The sequence below is a fragment of the Phyllostomus hastatus genome, unplaced genomic scaffold (assembly GCF_019186645.2).
Source record: "Phyllostomus hastatus isolate PE091 unplaced genomic scaffold, TTU_PhHast_1.1 phas_contig_329, whole genome shotgun sequence".
Taxonomy (NCBI): Eukaryota; Metazoa; Chordata; class Mammalia; order Chiroptera; family Phyllostomidae; genus Phyllostomus; species Phyllostomus hastatus.
This window is the reverse complement of record NW_025333854.1, coordinates 1010275-1032737: the sequence shown is the minus strand read 5'-3', so window position 1 is coordinate 1032737 and position 22463 is coordinate 1010275. Positions and strand designations below refer to the sequence as shown.

Here is a 22463-nt window from a genome sequence, read left to right as displayed (position 1 = left end):
TTTTTTTTAAAATAAAGGAAAATGAAGCCCATGAACTCTTGCGTTGAGCTGGTAGTATAACACAGCTATTTCAGGTGTCTTTAAGCCTGTAATTTAACTGTATCCTTAGGGGAAGAAAAACAGCCTCCAGGTCCTTCTCGGCGCCCCACCGAGGAGGCTGTGGAACCAGGACGCGCCCCCGCCGCCCCAGCTCTGGCCTCAAAACGGCATCTCACACAGCGTGGGGCCACGGCTACTGGGCACGTGGTTGGTTTTAGGCCCGGGGCGAGAACTATGTTAAGACAAACCTGAAAAGTCATGTCATATCAAAAACCGAGGACACTATCAAAGACTAACGCAGCCGTGTCGAAAGGATAAGCGATCGGAATTGAGTTCCCACGAACCAGAGATGAAGTAGTTGAAGTATCAGGGAGGAAACCATAACAAACTGGAACACAACAAAATACTGTAAAGTGTGAATTCCTAACGAGGGGGAAGGCTCCTCGCCACCCACCTCTGGAAACCCCCCGGGAATGAACTCGTTATACACCCGGCCAGTGGAGGGAACCGCTAAGACCTCACTGCTCCTGTCCCACACGGCGCACCCCCGGGTGCCCCCGGGCTGGGGAAGGGGAGCCGCGGGCGTCTCGGGCCGAACAGGAGGGCAGAGCGGCCCCACTGTGTGCCTCGGGCGCAGACCGTGCTCGTGGGTGACCGCTCACACCTGCCAGGAAGTAAACCACCATCGGGAGCAACGTGGTGGTCGAATCCCCAAAACGTGCCGCTGGGCCACCAAAACCTCTCGCCAACGAGACACACCGTCTGACTCCGTGTCTACGACACCCCGGGACAGGCCACGGCCCAGCGGAGGAGAAGGGATGACAGGCGGGGCAGGGGGCGGCGGGCGGGCCGGGGCCGCACGGTGCACGCACGGGAGAGACTCCGTAAAGGACACATCCGAGGTGTCTCTCTCGGCCCCGTGTGTGTGACACACACACGCTCGACCAAAAACGAAACAGTTACGGACGTCTCACGAACACTGCGTGTGCCGAGGAGTCGGGGTGAAGCGGACTGTCGGCAGCTCGGTGTGCGAGGGGTGTGCGAGGGCTGACCAGGGGCCGACGGGGGGGGGTGGGCACGCATGCGACAGAGCAAAACGGCGCTGCGTCGGGGTAACTGTGGGGCCCGGCGGTGGGCGCGAGCGAGACTCCCCCCACTTCTGTGTCTGACGGGAACCAGGGGGAGCTTCCCGGTGCGCGGGGGTCAGGCCGCCGGTGGACACCGCTGCTCGACCGGTCTCAGGGCCGGAGAGTGGGACCAGTCAGCCGTCAGGCGGGGGGGGGGGGGTGTCCCTGCCCGAAGCGCACATCACTCCCACTGACTGAGAATCTCCGGGGGGAGAGATCGAAGCTGCATTTGATCCAGCGTCCAGACCCAGCAGCGGCTTCCGGGAAGCGAAGGGACAGGGCGGCAGGGGCCGCAGCCGGGAGGGACGAGGGGCCGGCTGTTCCCACCGGGATCGGAGCGGGGGGGGGGGGCGGGGGGACGTGCGCGTGTCTACGAGACACCTGGGGGGACGGACCCTGCCCGGAGGCCTGAGGGTGCGGCTGAGGGGCTCTCAGGCGTGTTTGGGTGCAGCCGTGCGTGGCGCTCGGCTGTTTTTCCCAGGGGCCCTTGCCTCTCGGAGCGTGTGCTCCGGCCTCGCTGACGGGACGGCAGGAGGTCTGAGTCTCCCCTCAGACAGCCCGGGGCGGGGCGGGGCCCACGGGACTCGGGCCCCGAGCTGCCCACTCCTGAGCCGGACGGCGAGCCCGCGGGGGCCACACCGCTCTCCCCCTGCCGCCGGACGTGCTCACAAACGACGTGAGACGAAGTGTGTAGGAGTTTGCACGGAACGCACTGGTCGCCCGAGTGGGAACCCCGGCACCAGCGCCCGACCGCGCGCACAGGCAGCCTGTGGCGACCGAGCAGGACTTGCCATTCCGACTTCAGGGTGAAGTTCGTGTCCAGGTGCGTCTCCCTGCCGGCGTCCCACTGGCAGGTCATCCTCCTCCCCTGGGGCACGACGCAGCTCAGGTTCTCGGGTTTCTCTGGAGGCACTGGAGGGGAAAAAGTGCAGCTTTCAAAAGGCTCTTTATCCGCGAACAACAGGCACTGTGTGTGCGTTACCCAAGAAACCCACAACCCAAACTGGAAAGCAAAAAGCTCAGGCAGAGAGTGAGGGCTCACCGAGACTGGCGTCTAGAACACTGGTTTCTATTTAACCTGGAACTTCTTTCGAGACAGTGATACACGTTTCCTACCGTAACCGCCGTTAACTAGTGTGTCTCAAAACAACTTTCTACGTGAGTATCTAGGTAACAGTCCCCACGGATTTCCCCAGCGAGGGCACTTTAAAAAGTGGTCATACGTGCACATTAGCAAGAGGCCAGCAGACAGAAGCGAAAATGATTCTATTTCCCCTCCAACTGCCCTCCCGAACCCTGCTGGAAGGGAAGCAGAGGGCACAGTGCCCTCGCTCTGGGGACGCAGGGACCCGATGAGCCCCTCTGGGACCCCGCTGAGTCTGCTCGCTCTGGCGGAGGAGGGCCTTCCCCAGGTGGCTGCTCGGCGGGCGTCTCCCCCGCCACCAGGGGGCACCGGAGGTCGCTCTGGACAAGGTGGTCAGCCTCGGCCGAGCAGCTCTGCCCTGGCGGCCGCGGTCACAGACCCTTCCGGAGGCCCGCCGGACGTGTGGCCAGCATGGAGGACGGCGGCGCGAAACCTGCCCTGCTTTTCGGGTTTCTCTGGCCACGGGCGGTGAGACCCCCACGTCTCGGCTCCCTCCCAGAGCACGGGAGTGCGCGGGAGCCCCCGCCCGCCGCCCGCACTTACGGCCGGCCGTCACGTGGATGCCGTACACGTTCTGGTCGAGCTGCCCGAACGTGCGGACGTTGCAGGTGAGCTGCAGGCTCAGCAGCGACAGGCCGGCGAGGGTGACGCTGGCCGCGGTGCTGTTCAGGACGGCGTACTGCCGGCGGGGCACGGCGACGTGGTCCGTCTTCCAGAAGATGTCCTCGGCGCGGACGTGCAGGTCCCGCATGCACTGCTCCTTCAGCACGCACACGGCCGTGAAGTTGGAGCCCAGCGGCACCACCGGGGCCTCGGGGACGATGGAGCCACAGGGGTCCACCAGCTCGCCTGCGGGGGGCGGGGGGGGCGACAGCGGGCCACGTGAGGGTGGGCCGGGCACCCGGCGCTCGTGCGCGCAGCCCCCCCCCCCACCACGGACGCCTCTGAAGACACGGAGAGAAGAGACACGCGGCGAGAGCCGGCGCGGCCGGAATTCAGCGCCACCGTCTGCAAACCAGTAAACGGACGCCAGGGACCCGCGGGAGGAGGAGGAGGACAACAGAGCGAAACCCAGGCGGCCGCAGCCCGTCCTGCACGGCGCCACCTCCGCTTCCGGGTGCACGGGCCATCCGTCCCCTCGCAGCCCGGGGCCAGCTGGAACCACCCTCGGCCCGCAAGCTGCTGGGGCGTGAGGGGACCGGCGGGTGGGTGGTCTGCACCGGTCACGCGCCGGCGTTCAGCCGAGGAAACGGCAGGGGCAGCAAAAGACAGAAGCGGAACGAGGGGGCCGGACGCACTGGTTTTAAGCGTCCGTGGGTGGGACAGGATCCTGCGTTGAGAGCAGAGGACCCGCCCGTGTACACGGGAGACGCGACTGGGCAGGCGAGACGACAGGCGTCTCGACCGCCCGGGCAGGGGGGACCCAGCCGGAGACACGCCGGCGCTGCTCCGTGTGTGACCGGGGGTGAGAGAAACACGGAAGCGTCCCCGCGGCCGGAGGGAAAGGCGGGCTCACCGAGACCGCCCCGTCCCAGATCAGCCCCGTCCCGCAGAGCTGCCAGGCTCTCTAAGGTTGGATCCTGGGAAGGTTTTTTTTTTTAATCCAAAGGGGTATCTCATACTCTGGTTTCTCTTCAGATCGTACAAATCTTTCGCCTTTTACAAAGAGGTGTTCAGTAAAACCGGCTGGAGTCTTCAGGCAGATGCGCCGGAGTTGCGGACGGGAGTTCCCTACGGCAAACGCCAGCGCGCCCCGTGGCGCCGCGGACGCCTGGCTGCCGTCTCCTCCCCGAGAAACCAGGCGTCTCGTCCTCGGGTTCAAACTTGCATCTGATTGGCCGATGACTCGTCGTCGAGGTCCGTCCAGGAGGTGTCCAGCCACGTGATGTGAGGAACGGAGACATTGAGTGAAGGAGACACAGGACACAAGAAACACTGGGCACAGGACCAGGACGCCTCAGTCCCCTTCAGAGGGGGCACCTGGGACCTCGCACCGGTCTCCCAGTCGCCATCAGCTGCCCCGTCGCAGTTTCCCGAGTCTCATCGATGGTCTGAAACCTCCTCCCTTCCAAAGGGGCTTCTGGGAGAAGCCGGAAGCCACAGGGCGCCAGCTCTGGGCTGGAAGGGAGCCGAGTCCCGGGTGACTTGGTGCCGCATCAGAAAGCTCCGCGCGAGACGTGATGCGGGAGCAGGCGCAGCGTCCGTCGTGAAGAGGCTGCCGACCGCCCGCTGCCCGGAGCTGCCGCGGTCTTCCGACTCAGCCGACCAGTCTCCGAGGACGGAAGTTCAGGCTCAGCACGGAGTCCGAGGCAGACGCGTCACTCCGCTCGCCCGTCACTCTGACTGTGACGGCCACACAGCGCACAGGCTCACGGAGGGGCGCCCACCGCCCCGCCGACCGGCACAGGGAGGTCGTCGCTGCTCACGCGTGCCGTTCCCGCGCACTCTCCGGTCTGCCGGGGCACATCCACGTTGCTCAGACCGTCCTCGCCACGCTAACCCCGACCTCCCGTGTGGAGAGCGCCGACGGAGCGCGCCGGGGGCCCAGGCGAGCGGCCCTGTGCCCCTGGACACAGCTGTGCCCCTATCCTGCCCCACACGCTTCTTCCTCCCTTATCTTCTCCTCCCCACCCGAGGGCGCGGTCGCCGGTTTTACAGAGCGGGGAGGGGGGGAGGGCAGGGGTCAGGGCGGGAGGGAGACGCCGACGTGAGAGACACGCACCGGCCACCTCGCGCGCGCACCCCGGCTGGGGACCGTACCGCAGCCTTCAGCTCGCGGGACGACACTCCCACCAGCTGAGCCACTCGGCGAGGCCCCCCGCTCCCCTCACAGTGCGACCGGCGACCCTTCTGCAAACCCGTGGGGCCCACAGCCCCACCCTGCTCTCCGACCCGCCCCTTTCTGCCCCGGCAGTGGGCGGGCTGACCTCCGCGGCCGGGCCGGGCTGTTGGAGACATGCCACTGCCGGCCAGCTCCCTCGTTCTCCGGGGACACCTGCCCTCGGAGCCCAGCCCAGGCCACGCGGAGCGAGGCCACGTGTGGTACGCTCCGGCCAAGAGCTGCAGCGCCGCCCAGGCGAGCGCGTGCCCTCCGACGCCGCCAGCCTCTGCCTCCGCAGCTCCGGGCGCACTGCGCCAGCGGGCCGGTCTGCACCACCGCCCGCGGAGGCCACGAGACGCCGTGACTGCTGTCGCCGGAGGCCACGGCGTGTCGGGGCGACCGGTGAGGCGGCAGCGGACAGAGCGGCACCGTGGGAGGGAAGAGGAGGAGGGGGCACGCACACTCACCGCACTGGCCGAGGACAGGACCGGGGAGGGCCGCCCGCACGCCGGACGCTGACGTTAGGGCTGAAGACGGTGTGTGATGCGGGAACACACCAATGGGGGCGGGTACCGCAGACGCGGCGGCAACAGAGGACAGCGTCCCCTCTTCACGGGGTGACGGAGGCACTCCGTGCGAACACGCCGGTCAGACTCCTCCCTGGCCGGCAGCCTAACCGGGAGCCACGCTGCCCCTCAGCCGGCAGCCCACCGTGCAGCCACAGGAAAACGGTGTTCCGACCCGAGCAACAGAACCACCACCCTCGGACCGCGCCTGGTGCGGGCGCCCCCCCCAAGTGCACTGCACTCGAACCCTAACAACAAACACGTAACCACCACCCTTGTCATCAAGCCTGCGGCAGGGGGCCGCTGTCCAGACGCCCTGGTGCACCAGCACGCTGGACTTCCCCAGTGGCCTGAGGTGGCGGGGACCATGGCGTCCCCAGCTTCTGGCCGCACACGGGGATGAGCTGGCGCGGGGGGGGGGGGTAGGACTGCGCACCGTGTGTGATGCGTGGCGGCCAAGTACCAGGAGGGCGATGGGCAGATTTTCTCCCATTTCTTTATTTTTAAAAACAACAACCTCCCCTTCCCCTACCTCACAGTTACCGTTACTACAGCTACACAGCGTTCAGAATTACTGTCTCGACCCAAACCATACAAAGTATGATTTATCGAGAGCACTGCACTTCTTCGAATCGTTTTAAGACGGCGTTAGTCTCTTAACAGTGGCCCCAGAAAGAGCACGCAGCAAGCAGAACTGTACGGCCATCAGGCACACGCACAATCACACCAACGGCAGAACCGGAGAGGGGGGGCGGGAGGCGGGGTCTCCCCCGAGCCTTACCTACCTAGAGACTCGACGGTGAGGAGGAGGAACAGGACTCGCCCCGTCCAGCTCGGCCGCGCCGGCATCTTGTGCGGGTGTTTCTGTGAAGACACACGCAACACGACTTTGACATTTCGTCTCTTGCCGCACCGGAGGCAGGACAGCTGTGACAGCACTTCTGTCCCCAGTGCACGGCTGTTTCCTAAATGGGGGTGCATGCTCAGGAGAACCCAGAAAATTGTGAGTCTTCAGAATATTTCTGTTTACTCCCGCTGAAGTCACGGCCACGTGAACCGTGGGCGGAAAGCCTGTTGTACCCTTCGGGGTGGATGACAAGAACACCCCTGCCCTCTGTCACCGAACACCCCGGGACGGAGCGCTTCAGGGAGCCCGGGTTCGGCACGGCAGAACCCACACACGCAGCCTCCACGGTGACCTGTGACCTGTGAGTGCGGAGAGGAAACGCTTGCCACTCAGAGCATGACCGAAAACACCCCCGGTACGCGCGGAAGCCAGCCCACAGAGCAGTAAAAGATTCCAACACCTCGTAGAAAAACAGGAAAGAGAGGTGAACAGGCCAATTCGTAGAAAAGGAAACACAAGTAACTCGAGCACCTGAAGCGGTACTTTCGACTTCGCTCACAGCGAACGATGCAAATGGGACGGCTGTGCGGCGGCACGGGGCGACCCGACGCATTGGGAAGGAGCGCGGCAGCTCCTTCCCCGGCTGTGGGCCTGCGAGCGCCTCTGACGACGCGGCACCCCCACTCCCGAGCACCCGCCCGCGGGAAGGGGGCACACCCGCCAGGCCTCCCGAGGACGCGCCCCCCACTGCTCTCCGGGCGTGGGCTCTCCGGCCCCACCTGGCAAGGACCCAGACGCCCGCCGCCCGCCGGCGAGGGAGCAAACAGCTGTTCCGACCTCGGGGCGCCTCTTCGGGACACAGGGGCGAGCTCGTGATGGGCGCAGCAGGCGGAGGACACGTGGGACTCCACTCCCGGGAAAGACAACAGGTGGCCACAGCTCCGGGACACAGCGCCCCAGTGGGCCGGCTGCAGCTGGGAGGGGCTGAGTCCTGGGCACCAAGGGACTGGGGGGGGCGGGGGGGGGTGACAACCGCTCTGTGAGCTGGCGGCGGTGGGGGGGCAAGACTCCGCGTTGATGCAATACGCTGCTGACTGGTGTCGCGAGGGCCAGGGCCAGGCCCCGCCCCTTGGGGCAAGCGCACAAGGGGCTGCGGCCGCGGGGACTGCGTGGCAGCCAGCACACACCTCCGGGGCTGGCGACGGGGACCTGGTGACTCACACCACAGCGGCAGCAGGGTGGCATCGGCACTCTGGCACCCGCTGCCCGAGCCCCACACAGCGCCGTCCAGAGCAGGTGACAGCGGGGCCCCAGGGGCCTGCAGCGGTGGCTCCTGTGCAGCCGCAGGAGGCAGGCCGGCCCTTCGCCCCAGAGGCAGACGGCCTCTCTGAGTGCCAAGGCTGCAGGCAGGAAGCCCTCTGCTGTGTGGGGCACCTCTTCTGTCTTCCCCACCCTCGGAAAGACGGTCCAACCGCTGGCAGTCGAGGGGCCTGCCCCTGGGAAGTGCAGGAGACCCAGGGGAGACTGTCTCCTAACAGACTCTGTGCCAGAGGTGGGTGAGTTTAGGGCTGACAAATTAGTCCTCAGCCCTGGCTGGGTACTAGGTAGGTGGGAGCGTTGCCCCTTACACGAAAAAGGCTGCAAGTTCAATCCCTGGTCGGGCATGGATGGGATGCAACTGATTGATAGTTCTCTCTCACATCAATGCTTCTCTCTCCTAAAAAAAACAAACAACCCAATAAACATATCCTCAGGTGTGGATCACAAAAAAAAAAAAAAGACCTCAATGAAAAACAAAACCGCCCTGGCTGGTGTGGCTCAGTGGATTCAGCACGGGCCTGTGAACCAAAGGGTCGCAGGTTCGATTCCCAGTCAGGGCACATGCCTGGGTTGTGGGCCAGGGCCCCCAGCAACCGCACACTGATGTTTCTCTCCCTCTCTCTTTCTCCCTCCCTTCCCTTCTCTCTAAAAATAAATAAATAAAATCTTGAAAAACAAAACCAACCCCGACAAGGTGTACAGCCAAAAGGAGTGAGTGAGTAACCCCTCCCAAGGACCCGTGCATGGAAGTGCACAGAAGTTCCATTCACAGGAGCTGAGCAGCAGACGCAACCACAGGCCCATCAGCGGTGGAACAAGTCAGCCGTGGCCCGTCACGCCCACACCCCAGGGAGTCGGGGCGACCAGATCACGGATGACTGACTCAGAGCAAATCACAGCAGCGGGCCTGAACCTCACGCATGACGTGGGAGGAGGGAGCCAGATGCAAGGAAGGCACGGCCAGGGGCGTCCAGCCCGCGGCCCCGGACCGCCGTCAATGCAGCCAACACAAAATCCCAAGTTTACTTAAAACCTCCTTCTGCTCATCAGTTTTCATCGGTGTTTGATGCGAGGCCCAGGACAACTCTCCTCCCCCCAGTGTGGCCCAGAGGCGCGGAAGGCCGGACGGCCCTGGCACAGGCGTCCCTGCACCAGAGCCCAGACACCGGCTGGCTGGCAGGCTGGCAGGGCGAGGTGACACTGGCCAGCCAGGTTACCCTGGGGGGAGGGGCGGCCGGAGGGAGCGGACGGGAATGTGGGCGTGGTCTGCGCTCAGAAGGGCTGCTGGGCGCGTGTGTAAGTCGTGCCTAGTGAAAACACTCCCCCCCCCACCGCCCCAGCAGTGCTGGCGAGGACAGAACTCCTGGAGCGTGGCACCGTGCCCTGCGGAGATGACTCACGGGCCCTCTCCTGCCCCGAGGTCACCGTGTGGACGGGCAGAGCTGCTCAAGGCTGCGCAGTGGGAACTGCGAGCCGCCCGGAAGCCGGGTGCGCAGTGCTTGGGAGCGGGTCCGCACACGTCTGAGCCTGTCGGTTCTCCCCGCAGTTCCCCCTCCAACGTGAGCGCGGCCGCCCACGCCGCGCTGTGCGCAGGGCCCAGCTCCCTGGCGGCGTGCGCGCGCGCGGCCCGGAGGAGGGAAGCTCCTTGCGTGCGTGTGTACTTGTGCACGCACGGTGGTCTCTCGGGTGTCCTGTTACGTGCAGGGGCGAACAGTGTGTCACTTGTGGGCAAGACGACCAAAAAAACCCCAAAACGACAAAATACACGCTGACTTCTTGCGCACGCGTAAGGCGGGCACGCAGACACCGCCCCCCACTGGGCGTTCCAGACCCCAGCGCGGGAGGGGGCCGCTGCCTGCTCTGTGCCTTTGCGCCAGCGCCCGGCCCGGAAGTGAACACGCTTTAAAAGTTGAAAAATGCCCCGGAGGGGCGGGGGGGGGGGAGAAGAGGGCGGGGGGAATAAGTGGCGATAAAAAGTAGTGCACGAACGAACGAACGAAGGAATGCACAGAAATACCGGGTGTGCAAGCGTCCTCCCCCAGCACGACTGCGGACTCCGCGACCAGCGCTCCGCCGTGGACCCTGTGGGACGCAGCACTGAGCACTGTCAGCACAAACGCTAACTGGACGCCGCAGCCCCGGCCACGAAGGGGCCGCCGGGCACCCAGGTCCTCGGCAGCGAGCGGCTAGGCGTCTCCGGCAGCGGCCTGAGAGAACCGAAGGCAGGACCCGTTCCCCTCCGCCTCGTCTCACTCCGCGCCTCCCGGAGCCGACGGTGTCCATCGGCGGAGCCCCCGCGTCACACGGCTGTCCCTCGCAGCCCCACCGAGCACGGCGACAGGGCCAGGGCGGTGTGCCGCCCCACAGCCCCAGCCCCAGCCGTCCCGACCACGCCCCGCGTCTGTCCCGACCACGCCCCTCGCCCGTCCCGACCACGCCCCTCGTCCGTCCGACCACGCCCCTCGCCCGTCCCGACCACGCCCCTCGTCCGCATGGCAGAGGGGCTGGAAACTGGCCGTCTCCCCGTGGCACCGCTCACCCCTCGGAGAGGAGAGGCCCCAAGAATGTGACGCTCCCCAATTCGTACCCAAGTGTCAGGACGATGTGATGGGACGAAGGGCTGTCTGCTAACGAGCCTGACTCCCGGCCCAAACCCAACAGATGCCGCCCTGCACCCCGGGAGCACTGCGCGACCGGCCCAGCCCGGCCCAGCCCGGCCCAGCCCGGCCCGCGGCTGCGCGTGTTGCCCGTGCAGCGTCGTCTCTGGAGCCGAAGCCTGGCCCCTGACCACAGCGGCAGGAGGGGTTCGGTCCGCTCTCTTGGGGAACTGAGCGGCTGCTCCGGGGCAAGGCCCCCCGCAATGCCACTCCAGCAGGGACCCCCACCGCGGGCGCCACAGGCGCGGCCGGAGCCACTCGCGGCTGCCGACAGGCAGCGCACAGGTCCGAGATGACCCCCGGAGCCGCTCACCTTCGCCCGCGCTCCCTCCCGGGGGTTTCCTCAAGCGGGAGAAGGGCAGCGGCGCCACATCGACAGACAGTGGGTAGTTTCGGCCTTCACGAGCTATTTTTATTACGTTGGCTGGGTTCTGGGAGCGTCCCCCAAGGGCAGAGGGAAAAAGCACGAATGCGTCCAGGTGCCGCGGCTGCGTGTGGGGAGCAGTGTCAGCAGCAACTTCGCGCTGCGGCCGAACCGCAGGTGCCTGCCCGACAGACAGACAGACAGCCCGCCGCGGGAGGCCCGCTGAGTAGCCCGAGAGACAGCGCGCGGGATGTTGGCACGGGAGTGTGACCGGGAGTAAGTCTGCGAGAAGCTGATCGTGCCCACGTTACATTAACTGATTATTATTTAAAAACCATCCAACTCTGCCCTATGCCAGTCGTGCGGACTATGAATCCGAAGCGTCCGACACCAGTATACCGTTCTGCATTACGCAAAGTGCTTCCATACAAATTGTTCCACTGCTACTTCTGTTATCCCAGGGAACCAGGTGGGGAGGGCAGGGTTATCTCATCACTTCAGACAGTTTGTTTCCCAGAGCAGTTTCAGGGTTACAACAAGCCTGAGCGGAAGGTACAGGACTCCCCACACCCCCCGCCCCCACCTCGCTCACCAGAGTGGGGCGTGCGACCAAGGGGGAGCCTGCAACGACACACTGCAGTCACCCCAAACCTGCAGGTCACCTTAGGGCACGCTCTTGATGTCATTATACACCCTACGGGTTTGGGACGACCGGGACGGGCCACCAGGGCTCGACGACAGAAACCGGACACTCACAGAGGACCCCCCTTTCCTTGGGGCCTCGCTCAGCAGCTTCCCGCTCTCAGCTCTGCGGGGGCGTCCGACTGCAGAGCCCCCCCCCCGAGTCCTGCCTGTGCCCAAGCGCTCAAATGTCCCACTGCCACCCCAAGTGCCTGGGACACGGGCGGCCAAGCCTGACCAGAACTTCCCTGGTGTCTGGGGAATGTTCCGGAAACGGAAGAGGGACTCGCTGTTGAGTCCGACAAAAGCAGTTAATTTAAAACAAACCTGTAACCCAGCCCTAACTCCTGCCTCCCCAGCGGTGACCTCAGGCCACCTGCTCTTCGGCTGCCGGGCGACGTAAGGCGCCGAGGGGTCGAGACGAACCCTCAGACCCGATCGGCGCCAGGCCACCTTCCAGCCGGCAGGGCGGCGGCTCCTCCCTGAGGCGTGACAAGGCAGCTTCCAACTCGGGCAAGGAGCTGGGTCTCCCACTGCTGCTTCAGACACAGTAAGCCTTTGATGTCATTTAGTGACATGAAAGGAACTAAACTGGTAACGATGATATTTGAAAAGGCAAAGCAAATACATAATTATTTCTAAATGTTCAAATAAACAGAAGTCGAAAAACATGCCATGTGGAAGTCCTCCATAATCCCACCAAGATAGCAACTAAGTAATTTCTTAGATAATTTTGCAAACTTTTTTTTCTATATTTTTTTTTTTTTAGTTCGGCATGGCTAGAGTTATTTCAGCCTGGAAAAAGAAGAAAAAGAGAAAAACAAACAACTCAAAAACGCCCATCCTCCCACATCTTCCCTCTGGCACCCAGCAGCCTGTCCTCTGTCCCCGAGTCTGTTTCCGTTTTGTTTGTTCTCTGACTTTGTTTTTCCCCCAGACTCCACCTGCAGGTGGGCCCTGCGGTGCCTGTCTCTGCCTGACTTGCTTCAGTCGGCGCAACGCCCTCCGGGTCCGTGCTGTCCTCAAGGCAAGACCGCCCGCTTTCTCCCGGCTGAGCAACCCCCCCACCATGCGTGCGCCGCGCCGTCTCCGCCCAGCTGCCACCGAGGGACATCGGGGTGGCTCCACGGCGCGGCCGCTGTATGTGCGCCGCCCTGGACACGGGACAGCGTGCATCTTGCAAAGTGGTCTGCACGCCGACCTTTGCACTGCACAGACACGTGCTTTCTCACTCCACACGAGCGGATCACAACACCGTTCCCTGCCCTGCTCTCCGCACGTCACACCGTGTGCTGGCCACGTCCCAAGTCAACCACAAAGACGAACCCCTTGCGGCCTCTGGGCGAACTCACCGTCTGACCCAGGTCTCCCCTGACCACCCCCGTTGCTCACCCCCCCCGCCTGTTTTCTTCAGCAGCACGCGGCACCTTCTCAGACGGGCCGGCGGCACACACGCCCTGTGAAGAGCCAGATCAGAAATGATCTAGTCTCTCGGAGCGAGTCGGCCCTGTCACGCACGGGAGGGCTGAAGCAGTCCTGGACAGAACGTGCACACCGACGTGGGGGCCGAGCTCCGACGGAAGTTTATTTACAGAAACCTGACTCGTCCCACCTAGAGAACACAGGGGAGAGCCCCCGAGCAGGCGGGTCAGGCAAAGGTTTCTTAGACTCAACACTAATTGGTAAATTAGACTCCATTAACATGAAAGCTCCTGCTCTGGAAACACTAGTAAGAGAATGAAAAAACAAGTCAGACTGGGGGAAAACACTCACAAATCCATTTTCTAATTAACCCTTATTCCAGAATACATATTTAAAACTATCAAAACACAAGGAGGCAACGAACCTGATCACAAAACCAGCAGAGGCAGACAGGCCACGGGTGAAGATCTGGCTACACGTAACAACCCTGTGCCCCCGATCCCACGGCTGGGCATTTTCCGAGAGAAATGAAAGCTCTGTCCAGGCAAAACCTTGGGCCCAGTTAAATTACCGCGTATTTGTCCACTGACATATCACGCACCCACTCACAACAGGGAAGTCGGTTTATTCGTGCAACAAGCACATTCAGTGTTCTCTGTGCGGGGCGTGACTCTGGACGCCAGGAACGCGGCAGAAGGCCGACCAGACGGCTGATCACACCCCCATCCACAGCCACCCCCTTCCCAAACAGGGCCCGTCCTGTGGTGCTGGGGGTCGTGGCTCCGACACAGAGCCCGCAGGTTTGGCTGGCTGCTGGCGCGCCCCTGCCCAGCGCATCGTATCAGAGACGCACGGCAATGCCACTTGTAAAGATGCAAATGGGAAGCGTCCCTTTTAAAGTCAGGATTCTAAAGAGATGCTCAGTCATCCCTTATTCAACACAGTTCTGGAGGGCGTAACAAAAATTAAAATAAACAAATCAGGTGACAGTGGAAAAAAAAAACCTTGTGTCATCCATTGCCAGTTTAACATAACAGGTGAACTTAAAAAAGGTCACCAAGCCCTGGCTGGCGTAGCTCAGTGGATTGAGCGTGGGCTGCAAACCAAAGTGTCGCAGGTTCGATTCCCAGTCAGGGCACATGCCTGGGTTGCAGGCCATGGCCCCCAGCAACTGCACATTGATGTTTCTCTCTCTCTTTCTCCCTCCCTCCCTTCCCTCTCTAAAAATAAATAAATAAATTTTTTTTAAAAAATCACCAAAAAATAAGAGTTCTCCTGTATGCCAGTAACAAGCAACTAGAAAACGTAATAGAAAAATTCCCATTCACAGCAGAATCAGAAAATGTATCTAGGAAAAAACTACTGAGACTAAGCGAGAACTTTATGGAGAAAACGGTAAAACCTCACTGAAAGCTTCACTAGGAAGACCTCGATTTCATGGAATGAACAAAAATGTACAGTGGAGACGTCAGTTCTTCACAGGTCAGTATTTTAACGCAATGCAACTTGAATCCAGACTGCGGGGTGATTATGGAGCGTCACAAACCGATGTCAGATTCCACATGAAACGCTGGCGAAGGGCCAGAAGGCACCGTCCAAAGAGAACAGACACCGTGTGATGAGCAGACGCACGCTCTATAAGGAGAACCTCTACAACGGCAGCAATGAACACACGGCACTGGCTGCTTACAGCAGACGACCGAGTCGGCGGCACAGAGTGAACAGCCCAGAAACAGACTCGGGGCTCGGACCCGTCCTCCCCAGAACCAGCCGCTCTCCGCCAGGAGGGGCTACGGCTCCGGGCCTCGCCCCGAGCGGTCAGCAGAAGCCAGTCCTCGCCGGCACACACTGGCCGCGCACAACTAACAGGAAACCGTCGCCGTCGTCGTGACAGCAACACGGGTGCTTCCGAAGCATCTCACGTGGCCGACCACCTCGGCGCCTTGAGTTTCTCGGTTTCCGTGCAGCCACATCACGTGGCTGAGCTCTGTCCTCTACCGCCTCCGCCGCCTCCTGTGCGAAGTCTCCCTGGGTGTTCGTTGCCTCCTGGCTGCGCACCAGCCGAAAGGACCTGGCATCTGCTATTAAAGCATCAACTTCTCTGAAGACCGAAGATGTCAGCTACGACCTTCAAACACCGATCCCGGCCCTCCGGCTGGGTCTCCAGTTCCAGCTCTGTATCTCCATCTTGAACACTCTGCCCCTGCCGCAAACGCGGCAAACAGGCCTAAAACAACGCACACGCACACACTCAAACGCACATGCTTGTCTTTAAAGTCCCAGCACTTCTCCCCCCCATCTGAGAAACAGCCACCCTCCCTGAGCAGTCTGCGTGGGGCAGGGGCGGGGGGCACGTGTCCCCGGCCCACCCATCCCACTGCAGTTCCCTCCGTCAGGAACCTGGTCCAGCCGCCCTCCACGGCGCCCTTCCCTCGGTCTCGTGTCCTCCACCCTCAGCGCTGCTGCCCAGGGAGTCACTGACCGCCTCTCCCTCCGCCGGCCTCCTTCCTTCCTCCAGTCCCTCCACCCTCCGCGCCACTCTGACTGAGCTCCTGTGGTGGGCAAATGTCCCCTGAGCCCCACCTGCAAGCTGTCCCTGTTTTCCCCCAAACTTTTCAAAGGGTGAATAATGCCCATTATCACAGCCATGTAAGCACCTGAAAACGTGGCTTCAGTGGGCCTGTCCAAACTGTCTTCTCCAACGTCTGAAGTCCGTTCTAACCCCCATCCCCGCACCCCGGACTCAGACTCTCCCTCGGGCCACCCTGCCGAAGCACTTCTGGAGAGAAGAGCGAGCAATCCGGTTTCGGCTGCGGTCACGCTCAGTTACCCGTTTCCCCAAGGCGCAGCGGAGACCAGGCTCTTCTCCTGCACAGCTGGTCTGGCCTTCGTCATTCCCAGCGGCCACCCCCGCAGAGTCTAAGCTCAAGCCCAGCGAATGACAGACCCTCCTGGCGCCCGGCTACTGCAGAGCTGGGCGGCCGCAGGCGCCGTCCCCTCCTCTACAGGCTCTCCCTGGACGCGGCTCCGTACCGTGCACCGCTCGGCCCGCACGTCTTTCCCCGGGGGCCTCCGCCCCTCTCACAGAGGCCTCTGCTCCCAGTGTTCTTGCGTAACCAGTGCCCTCGTGGGGTTCATCGCCCTGGACTGGAACGACTTGATCTGCGCATCGCCATCCTCAGAATCTATCGTACTTCGAGACACGTAACAGACCGTTAAGAGTGGGTTTTAAAAGGCCGTCTGGTATGGCGTACAGTTCCAGGCCCTGTCCCTCCAGGCCGCTCTAGCAGGAGGCAGCACCCAGCACCCTGGTTACGGGCTGGGCTAGTCTACAGCTAGGCTGTCCAGGTATGAATTTGGACCTGCCATCTACCAGCCAAGGGGCACCAGGCAAGTTCATGACCCTGGTTATACCTGGGCCTTTCCACACAGAACTCTAGTTGGAATGGGCTCCCTTCCTTTTTCCCTTTATCCAAATCTCCCCCAGGCTTCAAGGCTGACCTCTGGTGAACCCTTGGGTCATTCCAAGCCCAGCAGCGTTTTCTGTAACACTCTGCATTTAATTAACACTCCCTTTCACCCCGTGAGTCTCCCTGCCTGCCTGCCAGCCAGCTCTGGGAAGGTCGGGAGGGCACTCCGCAACTCCCTCAGCCCCCACAGCCAGCAGCAAGCCCACGGTGCTTGTCGGGTGAGAGGAGAAAGCTCTGTGGGGACCCCACTCCCTGTGCAATCAGAGGCAAGGGGCGGCTGCGGACAGGCGCACCACCTCCAGCCCAGCTGCAGACACGCAGGGGCCAGCAGGGGCCAGAGTGCCGGCCACAGAGAGAGAGAGGCTCCGAAACAAGGCGAAAGAAAGAGAAAGACCTTCTCCCTGCAGGGGAGCTGCAGGCTGTGCAGAGGCCCCAAGCCCTAGGCAGCAAGAAGTTCAGCCCGGGGAAGGGACCAAGGACGGGATCTGGGTTTCCCAGGGACGCAGCCTCAGTTCCCTCTCTATCCGGTGAGCCGTGTAACCCACATCCCACAGGAGTAATAACTACCTTCACCCGACCACGAGCTGCAGCCCTGGGGAATGCCTCGAATAAACTGGAAGCGCTGCATTTCACAACGCGTAAACACGCGAACACTGAACACACTTCTCACTGCCCGAGAAAACTGTGCTCAATCAGCTGGCAGCAGTATTTACGCTATTTAAACGACCTGTGAGAAAGTCAAACACACACAGACAGGACTGCCAAAACTTGAGACAATAGCAGAGACTGGAGAGCAGGGAAAAAAATTCCACTACAAACCTGATCCTGCTTTTCTGACACTTTCTCCGCCCTGCCAGTGTTTCTTTCCGCTTGCGATTAACACAAGTGTCCAAAATTATCCCGGAAGGACAGGCACGGGAAAGCACAATTTCACTCTGTCGCCAGTTGGTTCTACGCAACATACTATTCGAGCTAACAGTTCCAAAACACTTCCAAACAGGAGTGACCATGAACGTAACAAGTTCAGACAATGGCAAATGACCTGAGCCAGTCAGTTCAAGTTCGGAGCCGGTCCGGCGCCAGGCCGGCCGTGCGCGTGTGCGGGACGTGCCCACCGCACCGACCACCCCAGCCCCCAGCCTTTCAGAGGTTCCCGCCGGCTCCCCAACAGTGAGTTCCAATCGGTCTAGTCCCCCAAACACTCCAAGATCCTACACAGGTTCCGCGGGAACGGGTTCCTTCCCAGGGGCGCACGGGAAGAACGAGGGGCCCGCCGTCGCCTCGGCTCAAGCAGGAGCAGCTCTGGGCCCGGGAGGGGCCACTGCAGAGAGGAGGCATGTGAGCTCCGCAAGTCGGAGCCAGAGACACTCGGCTCCGGAGGGAAGGGGGCCGAGGGCCTGGCCTGTAACCCAAGCGGAGGCTGAGCGGCCCGGGACGGGGAAAGTGGGGATTCGTAACCCAAAGGGGGCAGAATCCTCAAAGGAGCTGGGGGGGTGTTCGGTGAGTGTGTGTGCTCGAGTGGACGCGTCCGCCGTCTGTGTGCGGGCCAGCGGCTGGGCGGCGCACGGAGGGACGCGCTCCGCGCGGAGGTTCCCGGGGACAGAGATGCGGGCTCCGATCCGGATGCGGGACCGGTTCCGAGGAATGCGGGACCGGTTCCGAGGAATGCGGGGATTTCCCGGCGGGGATCGGCGGCTCCCGGCGGGGGCGCCGCCCTCCCGGCCGGCCAGGCGGGCGGCCCCCGAAGCGCCAGGTCGCAGGCCGTCCAGCCGCGCCTGCGCCCGCGCCCTCACCCCCCCGCCCCGCGGCGCGGCCCCGCGTTCGGCCCCGGCCTCCTCACCTCCGGCGGGCGCCTCGCTCTCGGGTCTCCGCAGCCGAGTCCCCTCGGCGCCGGGCCCGGTCCGGCCCGTCGACAGGGCGGCCGCGGGCCGCTGGTCTGGCTGCGCCCGGCGTCCCCTGCTCACCGCCCCTCTGCGGCCCGCTCCGTCCTCCCCGCAGACGCGGCACGCGGCCCTCCTCCCGGGCGGGACTCGCCCCCGACTCCGCCCCCACCCCCGCCCCCCGAGCGGGGCCCTGCGCGCTGATTGGCCCCCGCGGGCGGGGCGCGCCAGGCCACTGGCCCGGGGGCTGCGCACGGCGAAGGGCGGGGCCTGACGGCCGCGATTCCCGGAACGCGGCTCCCAGCGTCCCGGATTCAGGCGTCGCCTGTGCGCCCGGGATCGGAGGGTCCCACCCCCCGCCCCCGGGCCAGCGGAGGAGCGGAATGTCCCGTCCCTGCGTGGGGCGACGGGGGCAGAGGTCGAGGCCCGCGTGCGCGCGCCGCCTCCCGGCTCGCCGCGGCTCCGCGGCCTGCCCGCGGGACCCGGCCCCGAGGGACCGCGGGTCCGTGGGGACTGGGACGGGACTCCTCGAGGGAGCCCTGCTGGCCGCCGCGACCGCAGGTGGCGGCCGCTGCGGCTTGGGTGCAGTCCTGGGAACCGAGCCAGGGTTGCCGCTTCTAAGTTAGCGAAAGGTTTTGGGTGGGATCGGTCGGGCGGGGACCGGGGCTGGGGACGCGCCAGAATCCAGGGTTCTTTGCCGTCGTACCTCCCCCATCGATCCGACAAAAACCCTGAGAGAGAGCTAGGCTGGTGACATGCCAGTCACCTCGCCTGCGAGGCCACCCGGGGTGTGTGTGTGTGTGTGTGTGTGTGTGTGTGTTGGCCCCAGTGTGTGGCCAGGCCTTCAGGGGAAGAACGGCAGGCTAGCTGTAGGGGGACAGACAATGAGGGTTTCATGGAGCGGAGGAAGTTACACCCGTGTCCTAAGGTGGTTATAAGGTTCTTCCTTACACTGAGAATCCGGATACAGTACAGCACAGACCCAGTGATGCTCTCTTAGTGGAGGTCACGTAACGTTTAAAAGACACAGACAGGCGGGCCTGCTGTGCGTCTAGAGCCGAAGCAGTCCCAGGCGGGCGTGGGGACCACCGCATGGGGAGGAAGCTCCCGGGATCCGCCCGCCACCCCCTGCCACCTTGTGTCTCCCCTTCGGAACCGACGACCTTGTTCCCCCGCTCTGCCACTCGCAGCGGTGTGTGTTGGAAAGCAAACTTTCAAAATCCAGCAAACACTTATTCAGGGGCAGTGTCCGCCAGCTAAGGGTACCTCCCCACTCCACAGTGCCTGGGCGTAAATCCCGCCCCTCCCCCGGTCTGTGGCCTTCAGCAGGTCTTCTCGGTGTCCCCCTCTGCACGAGAACAACCGCCGCCCCCTCAGGTTGCCGCAAGGACCCGTCCGGTTAAGATGCGAGACGGGATCAGCCCGCAGCAGGCGCTCAGCACGTGCTGGCTGTTCCCGTTAGGGACTGTCTGTCGTCCGCGTCAGTGCCTCCCAAGCCTTTGGCTTGTTCTGGAAACACTTGCATTCGGTGGCCCAGGCAGTGGACAGAGGGGATCAATCACGCACAGCACACAGGCCTGCCCTGCGCACTGGTCAGAAAAGCTCGGGACCGGGTCCTTTAGTGGCTGGCTACCTCTGTATCCGGCCAGCCCGGCCCTGACCGCTAAGAGACCCATTTCTCGGGCACGGTGAGAATCCTGGGCTAGAAGAGCGAGTCGGGATCAGAGAGGTTTCTCAGAGCAGTGAGAGCACTTGTCCCCTCCGCTGGGGTGAGATGACTTTGCGGACAGCCCTGTAGGGTACTGGCCCTGAGGCGACCACTTTCGGGGTAAGGGCCTGTCCTTCGAAAGCCCGGTCAGGGCGCACAGGTGAGTGGGGACGAGTGGCACCTACACGGGGAGTGTCCACCTGTGCCCTGGGACTGTTTGGGTTTGGACAGTCGAAGGCAGAGGGCCGCCGTGAGGACACGGGGGCTATTTGCAGGCTGGGAACTCAGTGGGGGCGGGGAGAACGCCACAGCACAGAGGAGGGAAAGGGCGCTGTCCCCAGACAGGTGGCCCTGACCAGGGCACCGCTTCCCTCCTCGCCGGCGCCCAGTTGCATCTGAAACTCTGTGTCAGCCGTGGGGACTGTCCCCAGGTTCTGCGTCGACCGAACCGTGCCAGCATCCCGTGATGACTCAGCCGGCACCCTGCCCTCACAACGGCTCATCCTTCTCTTTCCCCGCCAGCGCCGCCCCCTGCCCCGCGATCCGAAACCCACAGGTGCGGCCACACCTTGCTCCCAGTCATCAGAGGGGTTCCTGCCACCTGCCACGTTTTGCATCTGTGGGGAGCGCGGGGCCCCGCCTCCCCACAGCCGCCCGCCTGCTGCCTCCCTTCCTCCCCTTCCGCCTGCAGCTTGCCCTTGGTGACCTCCAGTCCGCGTTCCCATGGCATCACCGTCATCGGCCGTTTCCTACCTTTGCTTCCTCGCTTCCTCGGCTGTGGGAGCTCGCCTCCACCACGGGCCTGCGCTCTCGCGGCGCCTCCTGTTCCCCTGGCCTTCAGCGAGTTTACTGGGCCGGGCGTTTCCTCCCCCGCCCCCCGCCCCGTTGCCTTGAGAGGCCTGCCCCACCCAACACGTACTCACAGTCCAGACCCTCGGGCCATTATTCCCTGGAGAGACCACGACCGGCGTTTGTGAGCCTCCTTAGCTTCTCTCCGTCCCAGGAGGCGACTGCGGACGGGGCCTTGCCTACTGCCCCCCGGGAAGGACGACCCTTGTCCTTTCAAAAGGGCCCCTTCCCCTGTGTTCGTGGTTCTGCTGCCGCCCCGTTCCTTCAGTCGCCGGGTTTATCCTGCCCATTGCTGGCACAAAGTGCCCTGGGAAACGATGTAACTTATTGCCTCCGTGGTGAGTGGGAGGCAGCCTTCCCGGAGGTGCTAAAGCCTTTGTAGCCCAAGAGCTGCTCATTGGCCAAGCAGTCGGAAGGACGTTGTTAACTCCACACGCACTGTTTAAAACATGGTGCAGTCCACTCAGCAACACAAGTTTAAGATGAACTTAAATCAAGTTGCTACTACATTTCCAAGCTAGAAAACAGGCAAGATTCACTTCGTAGGGACAAAGCCAAGCAACATTATGACTCACTCGTTTCAGAAATTTTGCTGCAGAACAACATGTATTCAGGAAAGTGAGTGTCACGCCAGAGCACGGCTTGAAATTTTTCACAAACCAAACGCAGCCGTGTGACTCGCCTGCAGACCAAGAACCAGAAGGCGACCGGCACCCCCAAGGCCACCCCCCCGACCCCTGCTGGAGGCCCACTGGTGACCGCTGCTCTGACTTCTGACACCACAGTGTCACGGCTGTCACTTTAACAGTGAGACGCTGGCAGAAGCTTCTGGACCTTGTCCGTGTTTGCTTACTTCCAGCTGAGCGTGTGACTGTCTGTGACAGGCCAATGGGTGGGGCGTGGGATGGGGGCGTGGCCGGGTCGTGCTCAGAGGACACTGGCCGTGTTTGCGCTCAGGTGCTAACCCTCAGTGGCCGGGCCTGCAGCAGGCCAGGGCGCAGTGGCTCTGACTGCGCCGGCCGAGCGCCCCCTCCCCCAACCCGCAGCACTGCCCGGACCCTCCATTCACTGCCCGACGGCCAGTGCGGGAGCCGAAGGCCCTGCCCTCCCACGACCCCAGCGGGGAGGAGCAGAGATGGTCGCTAACAACAGCTGCGCACTGAGTGCTCACCGTGAGTCAGACGTGACGCTGAGGGTCCACACACAGGATCTCACGTGCTTCTCACGTGAGAAAGTGAACAGGCATGATCTTCCCTGTCCCCCCCCACCCGTTTTACAGATGAAGAAACTGAGTCCCAGACGCCAAAGAGCTTGCCCGCGGTTATAAGTAGACAGCAGTCGCACCAAGAATCCAGCCCCCGTCTGACCCCAAAAGCCGCCTCCTCTCACGCTGAGCTCTGCCGTCTTCTCAGGAGGCGGAGGGACTCTGGCTCACGCGCACTCAGCCTCCTGCCCCCCGACACGACCCCCGACACGACCCCCGACACGACCCCCGAGGTGGCAGCCAGCCTCCAGACAGCACGAGGTCAGACAAGTGGGCGCGTGCTGATGGTGGTCCGGCCGCTCCG

At 63.0% G+C, this 22463-nt stretch overlaps 2 protein-coding genes across 5 annotated transcripts in view; both read right to left on the bottom strand.

Annotated features, from left to right (window-relative positions):
• IL6ST (interleukin 6 cytokine family signal transducer) overlaps positions 1-21163 on the bottom strand; it is a 33222-nt gene extending 12059 nt beyond the window's left edge. Inside the window, exons 1-4 of one of the 4 annotated variants that reach the window (XM_045839874.1) lie at positions 20966-21163; positions 6483-6561; positions 2854-3159; positions 1958-2078 (exon numbers count right to left, since the gene is read on the bottom strand). In XM_045839874.1, the coding sequence (XP_045695830.1) occupies positions 1958-2078; positions 2854-3159; positions 6483-6546 (491 nt within the window). In that variant the 5' untranslated portion in view covers positions 6547-6561; positions 20966-21163. Of the gene's footprint in view, positions 1-1957; positions 2079-2853; positions 3160-6482; positions 6562-18298; positions 18440-20799; positions 20823-20965 lie in introns of those variants that run through there. The other 3 variants (XM_045839876.1, XM_045839877.1, XM_045839873.1) reach the window with 3 other exon arrangements.
• On the bottom strand, positions 17745-20785 carry LOC123819506 (collagen alpha-1(I) chain-like). Its single transcript, XM_045839884.1, has 2 exons — positions 20695-20785; positions 17745-19069 (listed from the first exon to the last, which is right to left on the bottom strand). The coding sequence occupies exons 1-2, from the start codon at positions 20783-20785 to the stop codon at positions 17745-17747; spliced, it is 1416 nt and encodes a 471-aa protein (XP_045695840.1).
• Positions 21164-22463: the final 1300 nt, after the last annotated feature.